The 21,203-nt window shown below is 38.3% G+C and overlaps 2 protein-coding genes, 1 long non-coding RNA gene and 1 pseudogene across 13 annotated transcripts; 3 read left to right on the plus strand and 1 right to left on the minus strand.

Annotated features, from left to right (window-relative positions):
- The first annotated feature begins 5,528 nt into the window (after positions 1-5,528).
- Positions 5,529-9,467, plus strand: LOC137731075 (transcription factor bHLH49). Of its 10 annotated transcripts, none has more exons than XM_088687070.1 (10): positions 5,532-6,050; positions 6,140-6,196; positions 6,332-7,327; positions 7,403-7,627; positions 7,696-7,761; positions 7,866-7,934; positions 8,280-8,351; positions 8,447-8,647; positions 8,816-8,903; positions 8,991-9,467. In XM_088687070.1, exons 3-10 carry the CDS (start codon positions 6,419-6,421, stop codon positions 9,026-9,028), a joined length of 1,668 nt encoding a protein of 555 aa, XP_088543196.1. In that variant the 5' UTR covers positions 5,532-6,050; positions 6,140-6,196; positions 6,332-6,418; the 3' UTR covers positions 9,029-9,467. The 10 variants fall into 10 exon arrangements, 8 of the variants coding, with proteins under 8 accessions (XP_068326248.1, XP_088543196.1, XP_088543195.1 ...); XM_088687067.1 differs by having other exon boundaries at positions 5,938-6,050; positions 7,696-7,764; XM_088687069.1 differs by having other exon boundaries at positions 5,539-6,196.
- Positions 9,468-10,083: 616 nt separating this feature from the next.
- LOC148689834 (putative pentatricopeptide repeat-containing protein At1g68930 pseudogene) lies at positions 10,084-12,064 on the plus strand (annotated as a pseudogene).
- A 168-nt stretch (positions 12,065-12,232) lies between these two features.
- LOC137730892 (uncharacterized) lies at positions 12,233-14,128 on the plus strand. The gene is made up of 5 exons (XR_015957415.1): positions 12,233-12,461; positions 12,563-12,748; positions 12,911-13,031; positions 13,567-13,897; positions 13,991-14,128. It is a non-coding gene; the product is annotated as an uncharacterized LOC137730892 (long non-coding RNA).
- Positions 12,535-14,520, minus strand: LOC148689835 (uncharacterized). 2 transcript variants are annotated; one of them, XM_088687073.1, is made up of 5 exons: positions 14,368-14,520; positions 13,582-14,204; positions 13,062-13,170; positions 12,677-12,997; positions 12,535-12,588 (listed from the first exon to the last, which is right to left on the minus strand). In XM_088687073.1, the coding sequence occupies exons 1-5, from the start codon at positions 14,518-14,520 to the stop codon at positions 12,535-12,537; spliced, it is 1,260 nt and encodes a 419-aa protein (XP_088543199.1). The 2 variants fall into 2 exon arrangements, with proteins under 2 accessions (XP_088543199.1, XP_088543200.1); XM_088687074.1 differs by having other exon boundaries at positions 12,557-12,997.
- Positions 14,521-21,203: the final 6,683 nt, after the last annotated feature.

Genomic DNA, 21,203 nt, shown 5'->3' on the forward strand with positions numbered 1-21,203 from the left:
AAGAAAAAGAGCATGGAGGATATGGAACGTGCTTTCTAGACATTCTACAGTATCAAATCCCAACTTATTTTGAGCACAGTTTATATACACGTATATGATCAGTACTGCTACTCCAGCTAGCAATCGTGATCAGAATCGACATTCGACCTTCCATGATCGACATGCTACTACAGCTACAATATGTTGAAAGAGTCCTATTAGCAGTACCCTACGAGTCTCTAGTGTCTCCCCATTGCATATGCATGGAGAGACAAAGGGCAGGCACTCTTTTATCGCAATGCTACCACAAAAGGGTCCCATTATTTCTCTTACATTTTACAACTTTTGCAGGAGATGATGAGAGTTAAAAATTTAAAAATCCAGGGAAAAAGGAACAGGAAAGACCCCCACATTTTCAAGAAGCATCTTCTACTCGGAAAGCTAGAAAAATAAAAAGGTGGATCTTATGGAATTAGGGTTTCAGAAAAAGCGAGCCAAAAGAGGCTATAAAAGTTTGGAAAACAATCATTCAATTTCGACCAGCATCTTATCATGATTATATGTCATGATGTTTGCATGAAATTCATCACAATTTTTTCTGGAGGAGATCATAATATTATCTGTCCATTGTAGACCCAGCCCAGCTGACATTCTTGCTCTTCTCTGCTCTTCAAGATCTTATTTCGCATCCTACATATTAATTAATTAAGTTAAACTTAATTAGATGTACGTTCCTAGGAATATGACCAAGTCAAACAAAATACGCTGTGCAATTTTAAGCTACGTATTCCATCATGTACGTACTTCCTTAATCAATTAGTTAGCACTTGAGAGTCACATTAAGTAATTTTCTATCAGACCATCTAGAAGCATATACATATATATATATATATATATGCCATTTAACACGAGGAATTCTCATTTTTCAAAAAAAATTAGGACATCCTCTTAACCGTTGAATTGGTTTTAATGAAATTTTATAGTTGAGATTAAATCACAAGTTAATCTCAACCACACAATTTCATTCAAGCCAAATTTAACGGCCAAGAGGGTGTCCCCATTTTTTTGAAAAATGGGGATCCCTCTTGTTAAAGGATTCATATATATATATATAAACATATCTACAAAATAGTGAAAAAAAGAAGAAGGAGGGATGAAGTCAGAAATTTCTTCTAGTGGGGGCAACAGAAAATAATTAAGAAAACTTTATTATAGTATGATTATACGCAATATGATATTAAAGATGGTTTCAAATGATGATGTATCACAATTTCAATGTTACAAAAATTTCAACATAGTAGTGGAAAGTGGCAAAGTGATGAAAAAAATATTAGTACATGATAGTTGGGAGAGGGTTTTTTCGGTTTGAATAACAGAACATGAGCACTATTGCTCATATAATATTTGATATGGAGTATGAGTAGAATGAATGTATGTTAGATATTAGATACATATATTTTCTTCAAAGATAACCCATGTATATTATATAATTGTAGTTTGCAACTAAACAAACAAATTACTTGAGTGGGGGCATCTGCTCCCAGTGAGCCTTCATTGGCTCCATCCATGAGAAGGAATAGCTTTGCAACTTATGAAGGAGAAATTTTTTATTGTGATGGGAACACGGATGATACACCACGTGTTTTTATATAAGTGGTAAGAAATTTTATTTTTTAAGTTATTAAATTTTTAACACATATATCTCACAATTTATATAGTGACACGTGGTGTACTAACTTGTGTGTCGGTCACACTGAAAAATCTCTCCTTATGAAGAACATAATTTAAATATCTGTCGTTGTTGGATTTTTATTTTTTTTCATGGATTTTATAATTCCAGGGTTTTAATTATGCACAACAGACGTTTTAGTGAAGTATGAGAACTCAAGACCAGCTAGCATTTGTTTTAGTGACCCTTGTCTTTATTTGATTGACATAGATGGGATAATGTGCACTGAGTTTGATACTTAATTGTGATTAAACCATTTTGTTGTTTTGTAATTTTATTACGAGTACATAGCTATAATGAGAGTGTCTTTGTTATTACAATATAGTTTTGAACACAAAACAGGTAAAAGTTAAAGATTCACGTGATAAAAACTGAAAATTTTACAATATGTCAATTAATGAGATGCAATGATGTATTAGGCGGTTGGATCTGCATCGAATTTTGATAATTTCAATTTAGCCGTTCAAACACCAATGCATTTTGTATGCATGCCTAAGTTTAAACTTACATGACACTATTTGTAAGCACAATAATAGAATTACATAAATCAAATAAGTCTGAAACGTGCTTGTCCAGTCGTTTAAAGGGCAAGTCCAAGGTAAAGGATCAAGGAGTACTACTTTAATTTTCTGAACATATATATGAAAGAGAGAGAGTAAATGATGAACATACTTAATTAGAGTTTTTGACTGAGGTTAAAGAATTCTAAAGCTCTGGTTAAGAGATCTCGAATCCCCAACTCTTATATTATCCCATGTTGCCATTCCATGGACGTGATTTGATTGCTTGCTTGGTTTTTGCTTTCCCAAAAGGAGGGCCATTCATTGCCAACCATGAACCAACTCTCACTACTATTATATAAATTACAATCAATTTAAAAATTTTCAGTGTGTTGTAAATATGGTACATTAAGTGTTATACAATTGGTTGAATTTTTTTTTTTGAAATTTTCACCAGTTGTAGTTTTACACTTAGTACACCTAGCTGTGTTTACGGTATACTGAAAAATCTCTCAATCAATTGATCTCCTATAAAAGAGCACACCATTACATGTGTCAATGCGCCATTTGCCTTGTTCTTGGCTTCTTCATAATCTAATTGGAGAAAGAGGAATTGATATGGAGGAATCTTAATCCCTGTTTCCTTAACAGGGCGGTAGCACCCTGAGCCTGTGGGTTTTGTTTCCGTTGTCTTCTCCTTTGGACTATCCCCTCTAACCCAGTTCATTCTTTCTCATACACTGCACATCGAGATAATTAAATCATTTTTTATGTCGTATTATATACCATAATATATGGACCAACTCATCCATTTGTGTGTTTAGTTTATTTGCCATCTTGTTTTTCTCTTTTCTAGCTAAAGAGCATTTGTAAATGCAAAAATAAAGAATAGAGTGAAAAATATAAGAAAAGATGAATAAGGTTTGCATCACTCTCATGACGGTATAATTTTTTTTTTTTTTTTTCTAACTCAATAAATTTCTATTATGCCATTGAGGTTTACAATAAAAGTGTTTGGGAAAATCAAATATGGACGTTGAGGTTTACAACAAAAGTGTTTAAAAATGCTTTTAGAAAGGTTAAAATTACTTTTAGAAAGTGTTGGTTGATGCTTATCAAAGCACTCGGAAATTTGATCAATGTTTATGTGCAAACATTTTTTTTCATAGAACCAATTTCAGAATACCAAAATTTTATGATAATTCGGAGTATAAAAGAATTTATCTCAAACTGAAATTTTCAAATTTGTTTTTTTTAAATGGCTTGAAGGGAAATTAGATAGGATTTTTATAATGGAGAGTGGAGGGGAGAATCCATTAATCTAAGGCTTAGGTGACCGAGTCTGTGATTGCCAGTCCAATGCCAACTAATAATGACATGAGAGAAGGAGAGAAAGGGACAGTCCATCAAATGGTACAAAGCCATAGCTAATAGAAAATAATTGAACAAGTCTTTTTTTACTATACTTTAGTTTTTTTAAGTATCGAATTACTTGTATTATATCAGTTAATATATCAAATTATGTTTCTGACATATTGAAGATCTCTTCCACAGGTGCAGCTTGTTAACAATGAAGATTTCGTAACTGATGGGTCATCCTTGAGACTGTAGAGGAAACCCTAGCCATCTGATTTACATGCCCTTATGGATGATTAGATCACAATTCATGAAGCATATATAATAGTAGTAATTTTCACGCTCTGGTTCTTTTCTACGTCCCTTCTTTTGTTTGTTCTACGATATTTTTACTAAAAAAATTAAGACAAAAAGAAATAATACGGATACAAACAATAAGAGTTCGAAAATCACTGTTTGTTGATAGATAATAGGCAATGTATATGCACCATAGAACAAACAGATACAACATGGAATGTGCTAGGCTGCTAGATAAGATGGTCAAGCTATCAAGATGAGATAGCGTAGATCTTCCCACACAATAATGCAGATTGCAGACTGCAGACTGCATAAACCAGATGGCTTAATTAGTTTCTTAACTACTAATTACGTTCTCCATTAATAAATGCAGTGTGAAAACGAGCTAGATTTTAGGCCCTTGACCAAACAAACTAAATTAAAAGACATTATTAAGCTCATGTCCCATGGTGCAATGAAGGACAACGCAATAAGATAAAAGAATGCCCCCAAAGCAAAAGTTGGCAATGTCAGTTGCTAGCTAGCTCAACTGGAATAAATCATCCGCTTAAACTAATGCAATTATTCAACTCGATTGAATAAATCAGAGTTAAAAAATCCAAGTAAAATAAACAGATATTAATCGATGACATATTATCTCAATAATTAGAACCTTTGTCTTCATTTCATACTGTTAATGCACAAAATCAGCAAGAACTTTGGTACAATAAAAAGTGTCAAGTTTGTGACATTCGCTCGGTTGCTCCGGTCACCTAGTGATGATGATGTGTAAAGAGGTAGATATAAGGAAGCAAACACAAGATGTACATGGTTCGCCCTAAGTTTGGCTACGTCCACGGAGTAGTAGAAGAGTTCTCATTAATAGTAAAGGGTTTACACAAATACATAAGTTTAAGCATAATTATCATTAGTGGGTTCTAATGACTAGTTTAAGTATAATGATGACATTAGGCCTTAATTGTAGGATAATGGTTTCCTTTTATAGTTGAGGAGAGCCTCTAGGTTTTGTTCGCGATTGATGTGGGACTCTATGAGTTTTATTCTGATGTTGACATGTGTCGTGCTATGATTGGCTTCTTGGTTGGGGGGAAATTCTTATGCTTCGGTAGGAGTGTCTCAGCATGAACCTCTCAGTGGGTCCTTGAAGGTCTGACGTTGTTTAGTGCTCGGTAGTTTCAGGATTGGTCAAGTATGGTATAAACACTTACTATTTTTCGAGTTTAAAGTTTAAACTCTTGTATAATATCGCTTATAACAGAAATGTTAAGAAAATTATCTCAAATTTGAGTTTTTCATGTTAAGAAAATTATCTCAAATTTGAGTTTTTCATAAACTCTTCGACACTTACAGTTTAATATCAATTTCATGTTAACTTTATAAAATATTATATTAAAAACATATGATCACACTCTTAAAAAATTCTTCTTAACATTTATCCCGCTAAAATTATGATAAAGAAAACTCAAGTGAGTAAATAAAAGTTAATAAAGATTAGAATAGTAGTAATTTAAAGGCGGTGAAGAAAGAAAAATGCAATGGGTTCTGGGGGGAAGAGAAGAGAGTGTGTTTAATAATTTTACAGTGGCAGTGGCGGTGGTTACTCATCAAGAGCTCTCTTTTTTATGTAAGCGTGGGTATAAAAGCAAGACCTTTGCCGTTACTCCTCTTTCTTTCACTCTCTACAGCAATCTATCTCCTCTCTCACTCTTCAGTTTCTCTCTCCTCCTTTTTGGGTGTGCGATAGTGAGTGTAGCCAGAGCTGCCCAGCTAAAAAACAGGAGGAGTTTTGAACAAAGCCAACCCAAAACCCAAATTCAATAGGAGGATTGTTTCAAGTACAAAGCTTGAATGGAGGGCAGAGAGCCAAAAGTAACACAGAATCTCAAATGGGTATCTTTCTCTTACCACTTTTGAAGTTGGTTCTCTTTCTCTCTCTAGACTCTCTCTCTCTCTCTGTGTTTCAGAGCTGAGGGTTTCCTGCAACTCTGACTAGGGTTTTGAATGGGGGCATTTATTACGCTGAAATCAATGTTCTTCTAGACTTTTACCAGCCCTTTCTTTGAACTGTCATTTTTTAGTCTTCTGCCTTGGGAGTGCTTCCTCTTGTCAAATATGGTACTGCAAATTTAAGTGGTCTTTGGAAATGGTAGCTGCGAATTTGGTGTGATATTTGGTACAGCTTTTTTTAGGTACATGGGTTTTGTTTCACTGTTTTGGAATTCTTCAGCCCATTAATGCAAGTGTGGATCTTTCTCTCAAAGCCCTTTTCTTTGTGTAGTTATCTTCACATAGCACATTATTTCTTTACTTTTTGGGTTTCCTGGAAACTCCGGAGGTAATTTTTCTCAGAGAAGCTTGAAGTTCCTTCAATTGCAAGTTTAAAGTTTACATCTTTTGAGATTATTTGAGTTGAATTATACTTTTCCTTACATCCTCTGTTTTTAATTTGCTTTTTTCTCACTTGTTTTAGTCAAATTGAAATTAGGGTTCTAGGGTTTTATTTGGGGTGGTCAAATTTCGGAGATTTTGGCTACTTTTGGCGTTCTTTGGAGAAAACATGGATATGGGTGACCAAGATAAATTTGAATTAGAGAATAGGAATGATGATCCTATGAATTTTTCACCTGGGATTACACCAGACTGGAGATTTGGTGGCTCCAATATCACAAATACATCCATGGGGTTAGTTCCCACTGGAAATTCTATGGCAGTTAGTAAAGGGGATCTAGTTGGTTCTTCTTCTCGGCCCTCAGCTTCAATGGCGGAATCGTTTAACCCGACACTTTGGGATCACCCAACCAGTTCACAGGACCTGGGGTTTTGTGACATGAATGTTCAGACCAGTGCAAGCACTTCAGACTCAATAGGAATTAGGAAAGGCATTCCTGCCTCTTTGAGAAGTGGTATTGATAGAGCACTTGATATGTGCTGGAATCCGCCGAATTCGATGTTGAAAGGGGGAATGTTCTTGCCAAATGGGCCTGGAGTGCTCCCACAGAGCTTGTCTCAGTTTCCGGCCGATTCTGCATTCATTGAGCGTGCTGCTCGGTTCTCGTGCTTCAATGGCGGGAGTTTTAGTGATATGGTCAACCCTTTTGGTTTCCCTCAATCCATGAGTATGTATTCTAAGAGTGGGGGATTGATGCCGTGGACACAAGAACTTGTAGCCGGTAATGGGTCGAAAGGAGTTCCCGGCGTTCATTCTCAAAGGAATGAGCTAAATGGAGATGTTTCTTTGCCTATGAAGCAAGGGACTACTGAAGGGAGCCCACTGAAGAATGAGAAGAAAAGTGAGAGCCTTGCGAAATCTCATGATGAAGCAAAACACGCTATTGGCGGGTCTGGTAACGAGTCCGATGAAGCTGATTCCAGCGGTGGTGGCGGTGGTGGTCAAGAAGAACCATCTATGCTGGAGGGTGCAAAACCATCGTCTAAGGGCTTTAAGAAAAGGAAAAGGAGTAGGCAGGTAAACCACCATCTTGAAAATGCCTTTTTTTACCTTGTTCGTTATGCATGTTATTTAATTTATCTTTGATGACAGGCTAATGAGCTTGATCAAGCCAATGCACAACAACCCGGTGAATCGGCAATGGATATTACTGAATTTCAAGATAAGGGAGAGCAACAACCAGCTTCAACTCCCAACAAGACTACTGGAAAACAGGGGAAACAAGGGTCTCAAGCATCTGAGCCGCCGAAAGAAGAATATATTCATGTTAGAGCACGAAGAGGCCAGGCAACAAATAGTCATAGTCTTGCAGAAAGAGTAAGATATTATGTCGAAATATTTTTTATTATTACATTAGGGTGGAGTTTGATCGTTTTTTGAAACAGGTCCGAAGGGAGAAAATCAGTGAGAGGATGAAGTTTCTTCAAGATCTTGTGCCTGGATGCAGCAAGGTTGTCTTGTCTTACTTGAGTAATATTTAAAGAACTAATTTATGTCAAATTCGCACCTGAGAGTTGCCTAGTTCATATTCATGACAAGCAACTGGTTGATGCAGGTAACTGGGAAGGCAGTGATGCTGGACGAAATCATTAACTACGTACAATCATTGCAACGGCAGGTTGAGGTATGAAAACTTTCTTGATTTCTTTTCTTCCGAGTTGTGGTTCTTAGTATTTCTGGTGTAATTGGTCTTTCCTGTATCGTGTATTAGTGGATAGGAGTTGATCTCATCAAAAGTTTTGGTTGGGAAACTGGTTTCTTACTGAATTCAACTTTTCTGTCTTCATGAAGAGCTATTCTTAACTTGTTTATGTCGGTTAAGGTGTTGCTTCTAAGGAAAAGATTGAAAATAAATGAGCCCTTTACTAACCATAATCTCAAATTTATGTTCTAAATTCATGCTAGACACGTACTCCTGATTAGTGTAAGGCATTCGATTATATCTTACAGTGGCCTCTTCTTTTTGAAGTTTTTGTCGATGAAGCTTGCTACAGTGAATCCGCGACTTGATTTTAACATTGAAGGCCTCCTTGCAAAAGATGTAAGTCATTTTGCCTGCCTTCCATGGGAAGACAGAATCATGATCTGTATGTTTGTGCCACATCTGATTCACCCTTGTACATCATTTCCACACAGATCCTTCAGTCACGGGTCGGACCTTCATCTACGTTGGGGTTTTCTCCGGATATGCCTATGATTTATCGTCAACTACATCCATCTCAACCGGGACTTATCCAAGCTGGCCTTCCTGGGATGGGGAGCTCTTCTGATCTACTTCGGAGAGCCATGGGTTCCCAAATGACACAAATGACCGGAGGATTCAAGGAGCCTTCTCAGGTATCTTTCAAGGGATCGATAATTTTCTGTGACATGAACTTTCATAGTCAATGTGGATAATATCCCATACACCATGTACACCTGAATGTTATTCTTCTGCTCAGCTTTCAGAGTCTCTATGTTACAAGTCTTACGACTGAACTTCATAATTCCTGTGTTTGGCTACAGCTACCAAATGTGTGGGAGGATGAGCTCCACAACGTTGTCCAGATGAGCTATGGAGGCAGTACTCCTCCCAGTAGCCAAGATGTGGATGGTATGCATCATTAGGTTTTACGTACAACATGCCTCCGATATCTTTCCAGTGTCTTGAGCTAATTTCTCCTCTTCGAAAAAATTGCAGGATCAACGCCACCGGGCCAGATGAAAGTTGAACTTTGATTATACGATTCTTATTCATGCCACGACATTGTTCCGCCCCCATACGTGCACAATACTACCTTGATGAAATAACAACGATCATGATACTCCCTTTCCCGGTCACCTAGGACGATGAAGATACCATCGCAATATTTTGCGGAAGCTCAACCCGTCAAATTTGAAGCTTCCGGCTTTAGGCGATTTGCAGAAACATAATGCGAAGCAGATGTTATGTTGATATTGTAAGAAGCACTATATGATGGCATGTATAGAGGCAGAGAAGGTGAAGTTGTTTGTGTTGGAGGCAGTGGATCAGGGAATGTACAGACATAGAGATGGGCGGTAACAAGGAATTTGCAATGGGAAATGTTGGTCATGTTTTTGTTTTTTTTAGATTAACAAATTGTTTTGTTATTATATATCTTTCAATTTCAAATGTAGTATTATAATTGATTTCTTCTCTCATCTTGTTACATATTTTAACATGTTTAGTTTACTTTTTGTGGCACAAATTCCTATTAGAAAAAATGAAAATTAATTTTAGAAAAGCATTTGAAGTGCTTCGGGTGCAATGAGTAGTGTTTTTTAAAATGACGCAAATGCACTTTTAGAAAAAAAAATGTTTTGGGGTTTTGAATTGCTTATGTGCTTCGGGGTGCAATGAGCATTCAAATGGCTCGTGTGGGAGTGTTTTTTAAAATGACGCAAAGGCGTTGTTAGAAAAATAAAAATGTTCTGTGGTTCTGAATTGCTCATGTGCTTCGTGCGTCGGGGTGTAATGAGCATTCAAATGGCTCGTGTGGGAGTGTTTTTTAAAATGACGCAAAGGCGCTGTTAGAAAAATAAAAATGTTCTGTGGTTCTGAATTGCTCATGTGCTTCGTGCGTCGGGGTGCAATGAGCATTCAAATGGCTCGTGTGGGAGTGTTTTTTAAAATGACGCAAAGACTGTTAGTAAAATGATGCAAAGACTGTTAGAAAAAAAATGTTTTGGGGTTCTGAATTGCTCATGTACTTCGGGGTGCAATGAGCATTCAAATAGCTCGTGCGTGAGTGTTTTTTAAAATGACGCAGAGGCGTTTTTAGAAACAGATGTTATGGAGTTCTAAAAGCACTGAATTGCTTATGTGCTTCATGCAAGAAGCATTCCCACTGCTTTTCTATGCCCTCCTCTAAATTACAATTACCTTCTGTTTACAGCCGAAGGCCTTTGGGGTGATGTCTTCTTCCTCAGACTACTACTGCAACTTACTCAAGCTCTGCAGCCAAGCAGGAACCATGCGCAAGCCAAGAAGCTGCATTCCCAAATCATCAAAACCGTGACTAATCCTGAAACCTTTCTTCTCAAAAATCTCGTCACTACCTACGGCAGATTGGGCAACTTTAAGCTATGCCCGCCTTCTGTTCGACCAAATGCCTCACCGAAGCCTTTTCTCTTGGAATGCCATTCTTTCTGTTACTCTAAATCGGGTCGTCTTTCCGAGATGCAATAGATCTTCAATCGAATGCCAACCCGCGATGGGGTGTCTTGGAATTCACTTAATTCGGGGCATGCGTCATGTGGCTCGGTTGCTGAGGCTGTGAAAGTTTATAGCTTGTTGTTAAGGGACGGGCCGGGTAATTTGAACCGGATCACGTTCTCCACTATGCTTGTGCTTTCGTCGAGTCAGGGGTGTGTGAACTTGGGTCGACAGATTAGTGAAAATTGGGTTTGAATTATATTTGTTTGTTGGTAGTCCTTTGGTGGACATGTACTCAAAGGCAGGGTTAATTTCTTATGGAGGCGGAAAAGCACTTGATAAGTTTAGAGAGATGAGATTGGAAGGCTTAAGTATGGATCAATATACGTTTGGTAGTGTACTTGTCAGTTCCACGGTCAAGCTCTAGCTTCTGGATTGATTTCTTTCATTACTGTTTCAAATGCACTTCACATTATATGGTAAATGTGGAAGCATCGAAGACTCCCATAGGCTGTTCGATGAGATGGAGATCACGGACGAAGTCTCCTGGACAGCCTTGGTTTCAGGGTATGCTCAGTTTGGAAAAGCTTATGAGACATTTGTTTTGTTTGAAAGGATGTTGGCCCATGGTTTGAAACCCGATGGAGTTACTTTCATAGGGGTTCTTTCAGCTTGCGGTAGAGCAGGACTCGTGGAGAAAGGACATCACTACTTTGAATCAATGGTAAAAGAACATGGAATTACACCCATTGTGGATCACTACACTTGCATCATTGACCTTCTCAGCTGAGCTGGAAGATTAGAAGAAGCAAAAAACTTCATAAATTAGATGCCTTTCCGTCCAGATGCAATTGGTTGGGCCACCGTGTTGAGCTCGTGTAGACTTCATCATACTATGGAAATTGGTAAATTGGCAGCTGAATCTCTTCTAGAACTAGAGCCCCAGAATGCTGCAAGCTATATCTGCTCTCAAGCCTCTATGCTCCAAAGGGAAATGGGATGAGGTGGCCAAATTAAGGAGAGGAATGAGGGATAAGGGTGCTAGAAAGGAACTGGGATGCAGTTGGATCAAATATAAGAACAGAGTGCACATTTTTTCAGCAGACGACCAGTCAAGTCCATTTTCAGATCAGATATATGCTAAGCTGGAGGAACTAAATTGCAAAATGATAGAAAAGGGGTATGAGCAAGATATGAGTTCTGTTCTTCATGATGTTGAGGAATCAGAAAAATGAAGATGCTAAATTACCACAGTGAGAAGCTTGCAATTGCATTTGCATTGATATTTCTTCCTCCTGGCCTTCCCATATGAGTAGTTAAAAACCTTCGAGTATGTGGGGATTGCCACAATGCCGCTAAATACATTTCGAAGATCACTAAGAGAGAGATACTTGTAAGAGATGCTGGCCGGTACCATCTATTTAAAGATGGAACTTGTTCATGCGGAGATTTCTGGTGATGGGATTGCGAGTGTGCTGGAGAGGATTGTAAAACCATATATTTATTAGGTGGGTGACCAAATTCAGAGTTTCCTTGATTTCAGAAGATATTTGTTGCTTCATATACACAGATGCAATTGAGACCTGTTGTGCATGAACTGACTATCCCGCAAGGATTTTTTTTTTTTTTGGATCTGAATCCTTGCAAGTTTATGAACTGGAAATGTTTTTATCTCAAGATTCCAACAGCTGTGCTCAAGCTCCAAAGAAGGAGGATCACATCACTTGGAGATGGAAGTTATGATTATACATGTTCTACTTGTTTCAGGTTGAGAAGGCAAGTCATTAAACATCACTTGGTGACTTACTGGATTATGTTTTGGAGCACTATCCGTTGTGAACCCTTTATTTACTTGGATAAACCTATTGCTGCAAGTTTGAAAGAAGCTTCTTAAGGGTCTTCTGAACTGTTAACTGAACGGCATTTCCAATAAACTCATCTCTTTACACTTCATACAAAATAGTACAAGCAACATCAGTAAAGGAATCATAAAACGTAATACGTATCTATCCTGGAATTATAAGATATATGTTTTTATTCACTGTGGATCTCACGTGCCATCTAACTTTCATTCAGATTGCTGTGATCTCTTACAGGAGTCCTCTTGAGCTTCTTGTTGGTTCTGCGTTAACGTTAAAGATAAGCTGTTGTATATAAAGTTTATCATTCATGCAGACTTGGGAGGAATTCAAAAGTCCAAGAAGAATTACCTGCAACTGGGCACAGATCTCAATGACTTCAGCTGGAGGTGCCCAATCACCAAAGTTTCTCTCAATAAACTGGTATGCAATGCCACTCCTTCCACCGCCAACTACAAAAAGCCCCCCCTTAATTTCACCTTCTCCTTTGAAGTTTTGCTGTATCCCCATAGCTTTTGCACGCTTGTAATTTGCTCTAGCTCGAGGGTTGAAAACAAAACCTGACAGGAATTTTTCCTTGAGCAGTTTCCCTCCACCAAGTGCTTTGAAGAATTCCATTCCGCGGTCATACAATACAACACCACCCCAATATCGAGGCCAGAAGTCTTTTATCTGCATCAAAACAATATGTCATCCAAAGTTGATGGTAAGAGTCGGAAATTAAATGTAGTTATACCTCTGACTCCATATACTCACGAAGAACTGCAAATAGTTGAACCCCCAGTGAATCAAATATGGGTTTTTTGGCATATAGCTGGTGAGCTTCAGCTCTACACATGATGCACCTGTTTCAAGTTCAATACATACAAAAGAACTTAGTTTCAAGAAAGATGCTTACACTTTGACTCAAATTACTGAATTAGATACAACTCTATTTCTCACTGGAGTCGAGCCAGCTTTTCATGGTCGTACATCATTTTTTGTCTGTTTCATATACTTCCTTTCGGACCATAAGACAAGGATACCATCCTATAGCAATATACTTGCTTCATGTGCCTCTTCATTTTAATTTATGAATATCCGTCTTTAAGTGTCTTATATTTACTTAAGACTTTACACCCCTATATGAAAGCTATGATCAACGATATCTCCTATTTTTTTGAGTTCATGACAGAAAATTCAGCACCTAATATAATGGAGAGTACCAGGATCTGTTAAAACAAAGACATGTTGCGATGCAGAGTAAAAGATTTTACCCAGGACGTCGAATGCAGAGAATCACTGCTGGTTTGTTTCTCCACAGTTCTGAAGCCTTCATCGGAGGTGTTTTGGTTTTCACCAAATGCTCCATTCCAATCTTATACTCTGGTGTCAACTTCTGAACCGAGATGTTTTCGATGGTGGAGTATGGAGCAACTTTGTCAGCTACAGGATCAGGTTGTACACAACCACATGCTCTAGGTTCAGCTGGCTCTATGGCAACGATCCCTTTGAAGATGTATCCATCCCTGATCTTGAAACTTGCCAGTGATTGTTCTAGAGATTTGCCGTTAATTGAACTAGTTCTTGTTGGTAATTTACTCAGGATCTTTTGAGAATTTACAGATTGAAAACTCCTTTGAATGCTAGTATTTTTCGATTGTAAGCCCATTCTTCCTGTTGCAGCAGGGCTAGGATGAGACTTTGGTAGATGATCCGCAAAAGCACAGGTTCTGTCCATGAAACGGGCAATATGGCCTCGCTTCATGCCAAACTGAGAAGAAAGCTCTACAGTGCTTAAGTTAAGGAGCTCAGACAGACATTTCCCACTGGACTCGAGCCTATCTCCATATTGCATCAAAGCTCGGTCGTGCAGGTAAGACCTGATTTCCAATGCATCCTAGAGAAAAAATAATAAGAAAATAAATGCCTTAGAAGCAGATTGATATGGTGATTACAAGACATCCCTTTTAGATTTGTACTCGATGTTCAGCGGTCAAGGAGATGATTACTGAAAAACTGAATGTAAAACTTAACTTTGAATAAGAGTCTAAATAACTAACCTTCTCCGGTTCTGTCATGTTTAATGCATCCATATCATCTGTATTCATGATTTTCAAGGTCGGTACATCATCCCAGCCTTCATCTAACAGCTTCGGAATCAGTCCTTTCAGAACCCCGTCCCCAACGAACTCCTCTATCGAAAAAGAAGCCATCTTCGAAGGAACCAGATATTAGTGTATAAGCTGTGAGCTAAGTAAAGTTAAAGTAAATAAGCCTTGTTTCTAATTGTGTATTCACTTAGTCTTAGATTATGACAAGTGTAAGGCTGAGATTGTATTGTTGGTGTGTGTATCCAGCTAAGCCTTGTTAACAGAGTTATTCCCTTTTTCACGATTGTGTGTGCTGTGTGGAAAACATACTTTACAAAAGAATGAAAAGGTTCCTCTGTAACTTGCAGAGAGAATAGCAGCATTTCTTCATTCTCAGTGCATTTTTTCCTTCTTCCATTTTCAAAACGCTAACATGGCCTCAGAGCCAGGATCGATTGTTTGAGATCTGGGCGTAAAACCAATCGAGCTACACTCGAACTCGTTCCGGGTTGGGTGACGTTGCTGGAAATTTACAAAACTCGATTTCGATTTGTATTCGCATCATCAAAGCTCGAAGATGGCTGGACCTGGAAGTTCTGAGGTGAGAACTCCGATCTTCTCCGGTGAGAACTACGAGTTCTGGAGAATCAAGATGGTGACGATCTTCAAATCTCATGGGTTATGGAAATTAGTTGAAAAAGGGATTACGATCTCAGAAACAAAGAAGAAGAAGAAGGCTGAAGGAAGCTCAGAGGAAGAAGAAGACGATGAGAAAATGGTCGCAGCATATATGCAAGATGCAAAAGCTCTGGGTATTATTCAGAACGCAGTCTCAGATCAGATATTCCCTAGAATAGCCAATGCAGACTCTGCGAAGATGGCATGGGATCTGTTATATGGTGAGTACCATGGTGGTGATCAGGTAAGATCTGTGAAACTACAAAATCTGAGACGTGAATTTGAGTATGCTAGGATGCGTGATGATGAAACTCTGTCTGGGTATCTTACTAGGCTAAATGAATTGATCAATCAGATGAAAACATTTGGTGAGAATCTGTCTAATGAAAGGCTTGTACAGAAAGTGCTCATTAGTCTCAGTAAACCATATGATCCCATATGTCTAGTTATTGAAAACACCAAGTGCTTAGAAACTGTAGAACTGCAGGAGGTTGTAGCAATTTTGAAGAGTCAAGAACAACGATTTGATTTGCATAATGTTGATGTCACTGAAAAGGCTTTTGCCTCATTCTCTGTGAGTTCAAAAGGACAAACTAGTGGAAATGCTCAATCTGGTACATTCAAATCCTATAAGCACTTGAATTCGAAGGGAAAGAAATGGGAATCTAAGCCTAAGTTTCAACAGAGGTCATTCACTAATTCTACACAGAACTCAAACTCTTCTGGGTATGTGAAGCAAGATATAGTTAAACCACAGTGTAAAGTGTGCTCTAAGTTTCACTTTGGAGAATGTCGATACAAGGGGCAATCCAAATGTCACAACTGTGATAGGTTTGGACATTGGGCTAGAGAATGCACAGCAGGCAAGGTTGTTCAGAAGGCAAACTGTGCTAATCAGGCAGAAGTGACAGGAAATCTGTTTTATGCTAACAGTGCAATTACTGAGGTCAAGGTGAATGAAAACTGGTACATTGATAGTGGTTGTAGTAACCACATGACTGGAAATGTTGAGCTACTTAGGGATGTAAGGACAAATGTCACTGGAAAGGTACAAATGCCCACTGGAAATCTGGTAGATGTTGCTGGAATAGGTTCACTTATGATTGATACAAATTCTGGTAGTAAATGCATCAAGGAAGTCATGTTTCTACCTGGTTTGAAGGAAAATCTGTTGAGTGTGGGACAGATGGACGAACATGGATATTATTTGCTATTTGGTGGAGGAGAGTGTTGTATCTTTGATGGTCCTTCACTTGATTGTCTGGTTATCAAGGTTAAGATGAAAAGTAATAGTGCTACCCTTTGTTTTTAATGCAAACTGATCAAGTTGCATTGAAAACTAGTGTAGCTGAATATACTTGGACTTGGCACAAGAGACTAGGACACCTAAATCTTAGAAGCCTCAAGCAGCTTAGAGAAAAAGAAATGGTGCATGGTCTTCCGCACCTTGAAAATGTTGATGGTGTGTGTGCAGGATGTCAAATGGGAAAACAACACAGAGATTGGTTTCCAAAAGGACAAGCTTGGAGAGCCAATAATCCTCTAGAATTGATACACACAGATTTGTGTGGTCCCATGAATAATGAATCAATTGCTGGGAATAAATATTTCATGTTGTTTATTGATGATCACACAAGAATGTCATGGGTTTATTTCCTACGACATAAGTCTGAGGCACTAATCTGTTTTAGAAAGTTCAAAACAATGGTGGAGTTACAATGTGGATTTAAAGTGAAATGTCTAAGAAGTGACAGAGGGGGAGAATTTCTCTCAACTGAATTCAGCAAGTTGTTGGAATCTGAAGGCATACAAAGACAGTTATCCATTGCTTATACTCCACAGCAAAATGGAGTAGTGGAGAGAAAGAATAGAACAGTTGTAGAGATGGCTAAGGCAATGCTTCATGATAAGAGCATGCCATACTCTCTGTGGGCAGAAGCTGTACATACAGCTGTTTATATTCTGAACAGATCGCCTACAAAAGCTCTTGAGAACATGACTCCTTTTGAAGCCTATAGTGGGAGAAAACCAGGAATTGGTCACTTAAAGGTGTTTGGATCACTCTGTTATGTTCATGTACCAGCTGAAAGAAGACAAAAGCTTGATGCAAAGTCTGTCAAAGGTGTGTTTGTGGGTTATGCAACTTGTGAGAAAGGGTACAGAGTATTTGACCCATGTTCAAGGAAGCTAATTCTATCAAGGGATGTGGTCTTCGATGAAACTATGTCTTGGAATTGGAAGGAGAATTCAGAGAAGTCTATTGCAATAACTAACATTCAAGATCAGTATAGGACTGTGAATGATTTCAGTCTACAAGAAGTGACAGAAATAGTAGACAGTAATCAAATGGAAGAACAAGATAGAGATGTCTCTGAAACTGTTGAGATCACTAGTCCATATGACCATACACCAGTTAAATGGAGAAATATCAGTGATATTCTAGCACAATGCAATCTTTGTATTGTGGAGCCAGAGAAGTATGAGGAAGCTGCACAAGATAAAGCTTGGATAAAAGCTATGAAAGAAGAATTGTCCATGATTGAGAAAAATGAGACTTGGAAGCTTGTAGACAGACCAAGTGATAAGCAGGTTATTGGTGTGAAATGGGTGTTCAAAACCAAACTAAATTTGGATGGCTCAGTACAAAAGAACAAGGCAAGGCTGGTTGCTAAAGGATATGTGCAGAAACCAGGACTTGATTACAATGAGACGTTTGCTCCAGTTGCCCGATTGGACACCATCAGAACACTAATTGCACTTGCTGCACACAGAAGCTGGAAGCTATTTCAATTAGACGTTAAGTCTGCTTTCTTAAATGGAATATTGCAGGAAGAAGTATATGTTGATCAACCTGAAGGGTTTGTGATTAGTGGCAAGGAAGATAAGGTTTACAAGCTGCACAAGGCTCTTTATGGCTTGAAACAGGCGCCTAGGGCCTGGTATGGAGAGATTGACAGCTATTTTGCTAAGTGTGGGTTTGAGAAAAGCTTAAGTGAAGCAACTCTATACACTAAGACAAGGGGAGAAAAGGATATACTAATAGTTTCCATATATGTGGATGATATTGTGTATACTGGAAACAATCAAGATATGCTGGATGAGTTCAAAGATGATATGAAGGAGAAGTATGAGATGTCAGACTTGGGTCTTCTTCACCATTTTCTGGGAATGGGGGTGATTCAAACAGAATCTAGCATCTTCATTCATCAAAAGAAGTATGCCTCTTCTCTGTTGGATAAATTTGGGTTGAAAGAATGTAAATCTGTCTCTATTCCTCTTGTGGCTACTGAAAAGTTAAGTAAAGAAGATGGAAGTGGTGCAGCAGATGAAGAGAAATACAGAAAACTTGTAGGCAGTTTATTGTATCTTACTGCTACAAGACCAGATGTGATGTATGCAGCTAGTTTGTTAGCTAGATATATGCATGGCCCTTCTAACAAGCACTATGGAGTAGCTAAGAGAGTGCTCAGATATATTAAGGGAACACTGGACTATGGTTTGCATTATATGAAAGGCAAGAAGGCAGTTTTGGTTGGTTTCTGTGATAGTGATTGGGGAGGATCAATAGATGACAGCAAGAGTACCTCAGGCTATGCGTTTTCTTTTGGCAGTGGAGTGTTCTCATGGGCTTCTGTGAAACAAAATTGTGTTGCACTATCCACAGCAGAGGCTGAATATATAAGTGCTGCCGAAGCAACATCTCAAGCTATATGGATCAGGTTTGTTCTTGAAGATTTTGGAGAATTACAAGCTGAGGCAACTCCTCTGCAGTGTGATAACACATCTGCAATCTCAATATCCAAGAACCCTGTGTTTCACCAGAAGACAAAACACATTGACCGGAGATATCACTTCATCAAGGATGCCTTGCAGCAAGGGATAATTGACTTGGTTTACTGTCCTACCAAAGAACAAGTGGCAGACATTTTCACCAAGGCATTACCAAAGGACAGATTCAACTATCTCAGGGACAAACTTGGAGTTATATCTGCTCAAAGCTTAAAGGGGAGTATTAGTGTATAAGCTGTGAGCTAAGTAAAGTTAAAGTAAATAAGCCTTGTTTCTAATTGTGTATTCACTTAGTCTTAGATTATGACAAGTGTAAGGCTGAGATTGTATTGTTGGTGTGTGTATCCAGCTAAGCCTTGTTAACAGAGTTATTCCCTTTTTCACGATTGTGTGTGCTGTGTGGAAAACATACTTTACAAAAGAATGAAAAGGTTCCTCTGTAACTTGCAGAGAGAATAGCAGCATTTCTTCATTCTCAGTGCATTTTTTCCTTCTTCCATTTTCAAAACGCTAACACCAGAGAATGTTCCAAACGAATCAGTGCTCGCTCGATCGAGTCTGGATGTAGAGATGAAAACCCTATTGCTGTTAGCCTCAGCTGCGCAAGAGTCGACATATATAAAGGCCGAAGATCATTAAAAATATTGATTTTTTTTTAAAACCATCTCATGCCGGCAATCCAAGGGATGTACAAGTTTAGTTCAAATTTTTATGGTGGAGACAAATATACATGTATAAATGTTGTATTAGGTTGTAAGATGGAGGTTAAATACAAAAGCTAGAAACAATATTGTTGGTCGAAGGACAACATTTGAAATTTGGATCATCAGAAGGAATTATATTTTGTCAATTTTGAAGTGGTTCTCAAGCATTGCCGGCCAAGACCTGCTCCATTGTATTTGTATTACAAATGTCACAGTAGGGAGGATTTGCTTTGGCCAACTAACCGAGGAAAGTGTTTATATATTTTTAATATTTTTGATACAGGCGAATATATATTTGATCAAATCCAGGAATTCGGTAGCTTGGATAAATACTCTTAAACAATTGAACTGCAAATTTGTGTATGAAAGTGTTTGTTATATGTAAAGCAATGGAGTCAAATTTCCTCTCTTGTTCCTTGTTTGTTATTGTTTAGGTGAATTTTATTGTGTCAGTCTTATTTGTTTTGTTATTCGATGTGATTTATGATGAACAAAAGTTACCAATACCTTTTAAATTTATTTTATTTTTCAGGCAAATTTTATATCAAGAAAAACTCTTTGAAACCAGATTTAGCTAATGGCTTATTAAAAAATCTGAGGAAAAAAAACGCAATAGCTAAAAATAGAGTGTACCTAACTCCCTCTGAATGTGTGTGATTTAATCTATATGAACCTTCGACTCAGGTTTGACATATATATATATATATATATATATATCAATGAACGATCAAAGAATCCATAAAAACTTAGTTCATTGAAGATTTACAAAATTGTGTAAGAGGCTTGTAGCTCAGTATGTTAAGAACATTATCCCTTGCACTCGAGGTTTCCGAGTTTGAATCTCCCTCTTCCAGTATCGCTTGTGTAAAAAATAGATTTATTCAAGAACTTCTCAATCACCCAAAACGACTGCTGCCACAGCCCCTTCTCCTGTGCTCTTTCACCACATTCAAAACATGATGCACAGCATGATCAACTTTGTCATCCAACAATGTACATATTGCCGACAACGCAGCTTCGACAACTTCCGCATTCTCATGCCCCGAACACACTAACAGCCTCTAAACCGCCTTCGCATCAACAATGCTGATGTGTACTGTGAAGAACATATCCCTCTGTGAACCGGGCACAGCGGTGTATTCCTCCTCCTTGGTGATCCACAAGTTAGATACTTGGGCAGGTGCAACGACTTCTTTCTCTTGATTTGTGGCGGTTTTGATAGTTTTATTGACTCTGCTGAAAGATTCTCCAACCCGATTGCTGATACCTGGGCAGTTGCGTTCTTGAGTATATCGATGATGTTGCACACAACATAGTCGGAAGTCATAGAGACCATGAGAATTAGCGGGGACTCGAGCTCATGCCCTGACTCGAATATACTTGCAAGGATTGCGGCTGCTTCGCTTTTGAGTCCATTGGTTTGTTTAATGAACATCTCTTCAACCATGACTTGTATAATTCCAGCTTCTTGTAGTAATTTGCCATTTGGATGGTATGATGAGAGCTGTGCGAGAGCTCTGAAATACAACGGCTCTGACCCAATTTTCTCGCATAACGATTGTGATCTTGAAAGTTCAAGCAAGAACAGCAACGATGCATGCCTTACAGACTGGTGACTACTGGAAAGCATTCGGA

The sequence above is a fragment of the Pyrus communis genome, chromosome 16 (assembly GCF_041283825.1).
Source record: "Pyrus communis isolate YQ-2024b chromosome 16, ASM4128382v1, whole genome shotgun sequence".
In the NCBI taxonomy this organism is placed as follows: domain Eukaryota; kingdom Viridiplantae; phylum Streptophyta; class Magnoliopsida; order Rosales; family Rosaceae; genus Pyrus; species Pyrus communis.

Coding starts and splice junctions, on each gene's coding strand:
- LOC137731075 (XM_088687066.1), top strand. CDS start 6,419: ATGGATATGGGTGACCAAGATAAATTTGAATTAGAGAATAGGAATGAT. Junction 7,628..7,695: donor GTCATAGTCTTGCAGAAAGA/GTAAGATATTAT, acceptor TTTTTGAAACAG/GTCCGAAGGGAGAAAATCAG. Junction 8,352..8,446: donor AAGGCCTCCTTGCAAAAGAT/GTAAGTCATTTT, acceptor ATTTCCACACAG/ATCCTTCAGTCACGGGTCGG.
- LOC148689835 (XM_088687074.1), bottom strand. CDS start 14,520: ATGGCTTCTTTTTCGATAGAGGAGTTCGTTGGGGACGGGGTTCTGAAA. Junction 13,171..13,581: donor CTCTGCATTCGACGTCCTGG/GTAAAATCTTTT, acceptor AACTTGAAACAG/GTGCATCATGTGTAGAGCTG. Junction 12,998..13,061: donor GTGAGTATATGGAGTCAGAG/GTATAACTACAT, acceptor GTTTTGATGCAG/ATAAAAGACTTCTGGCCTCG.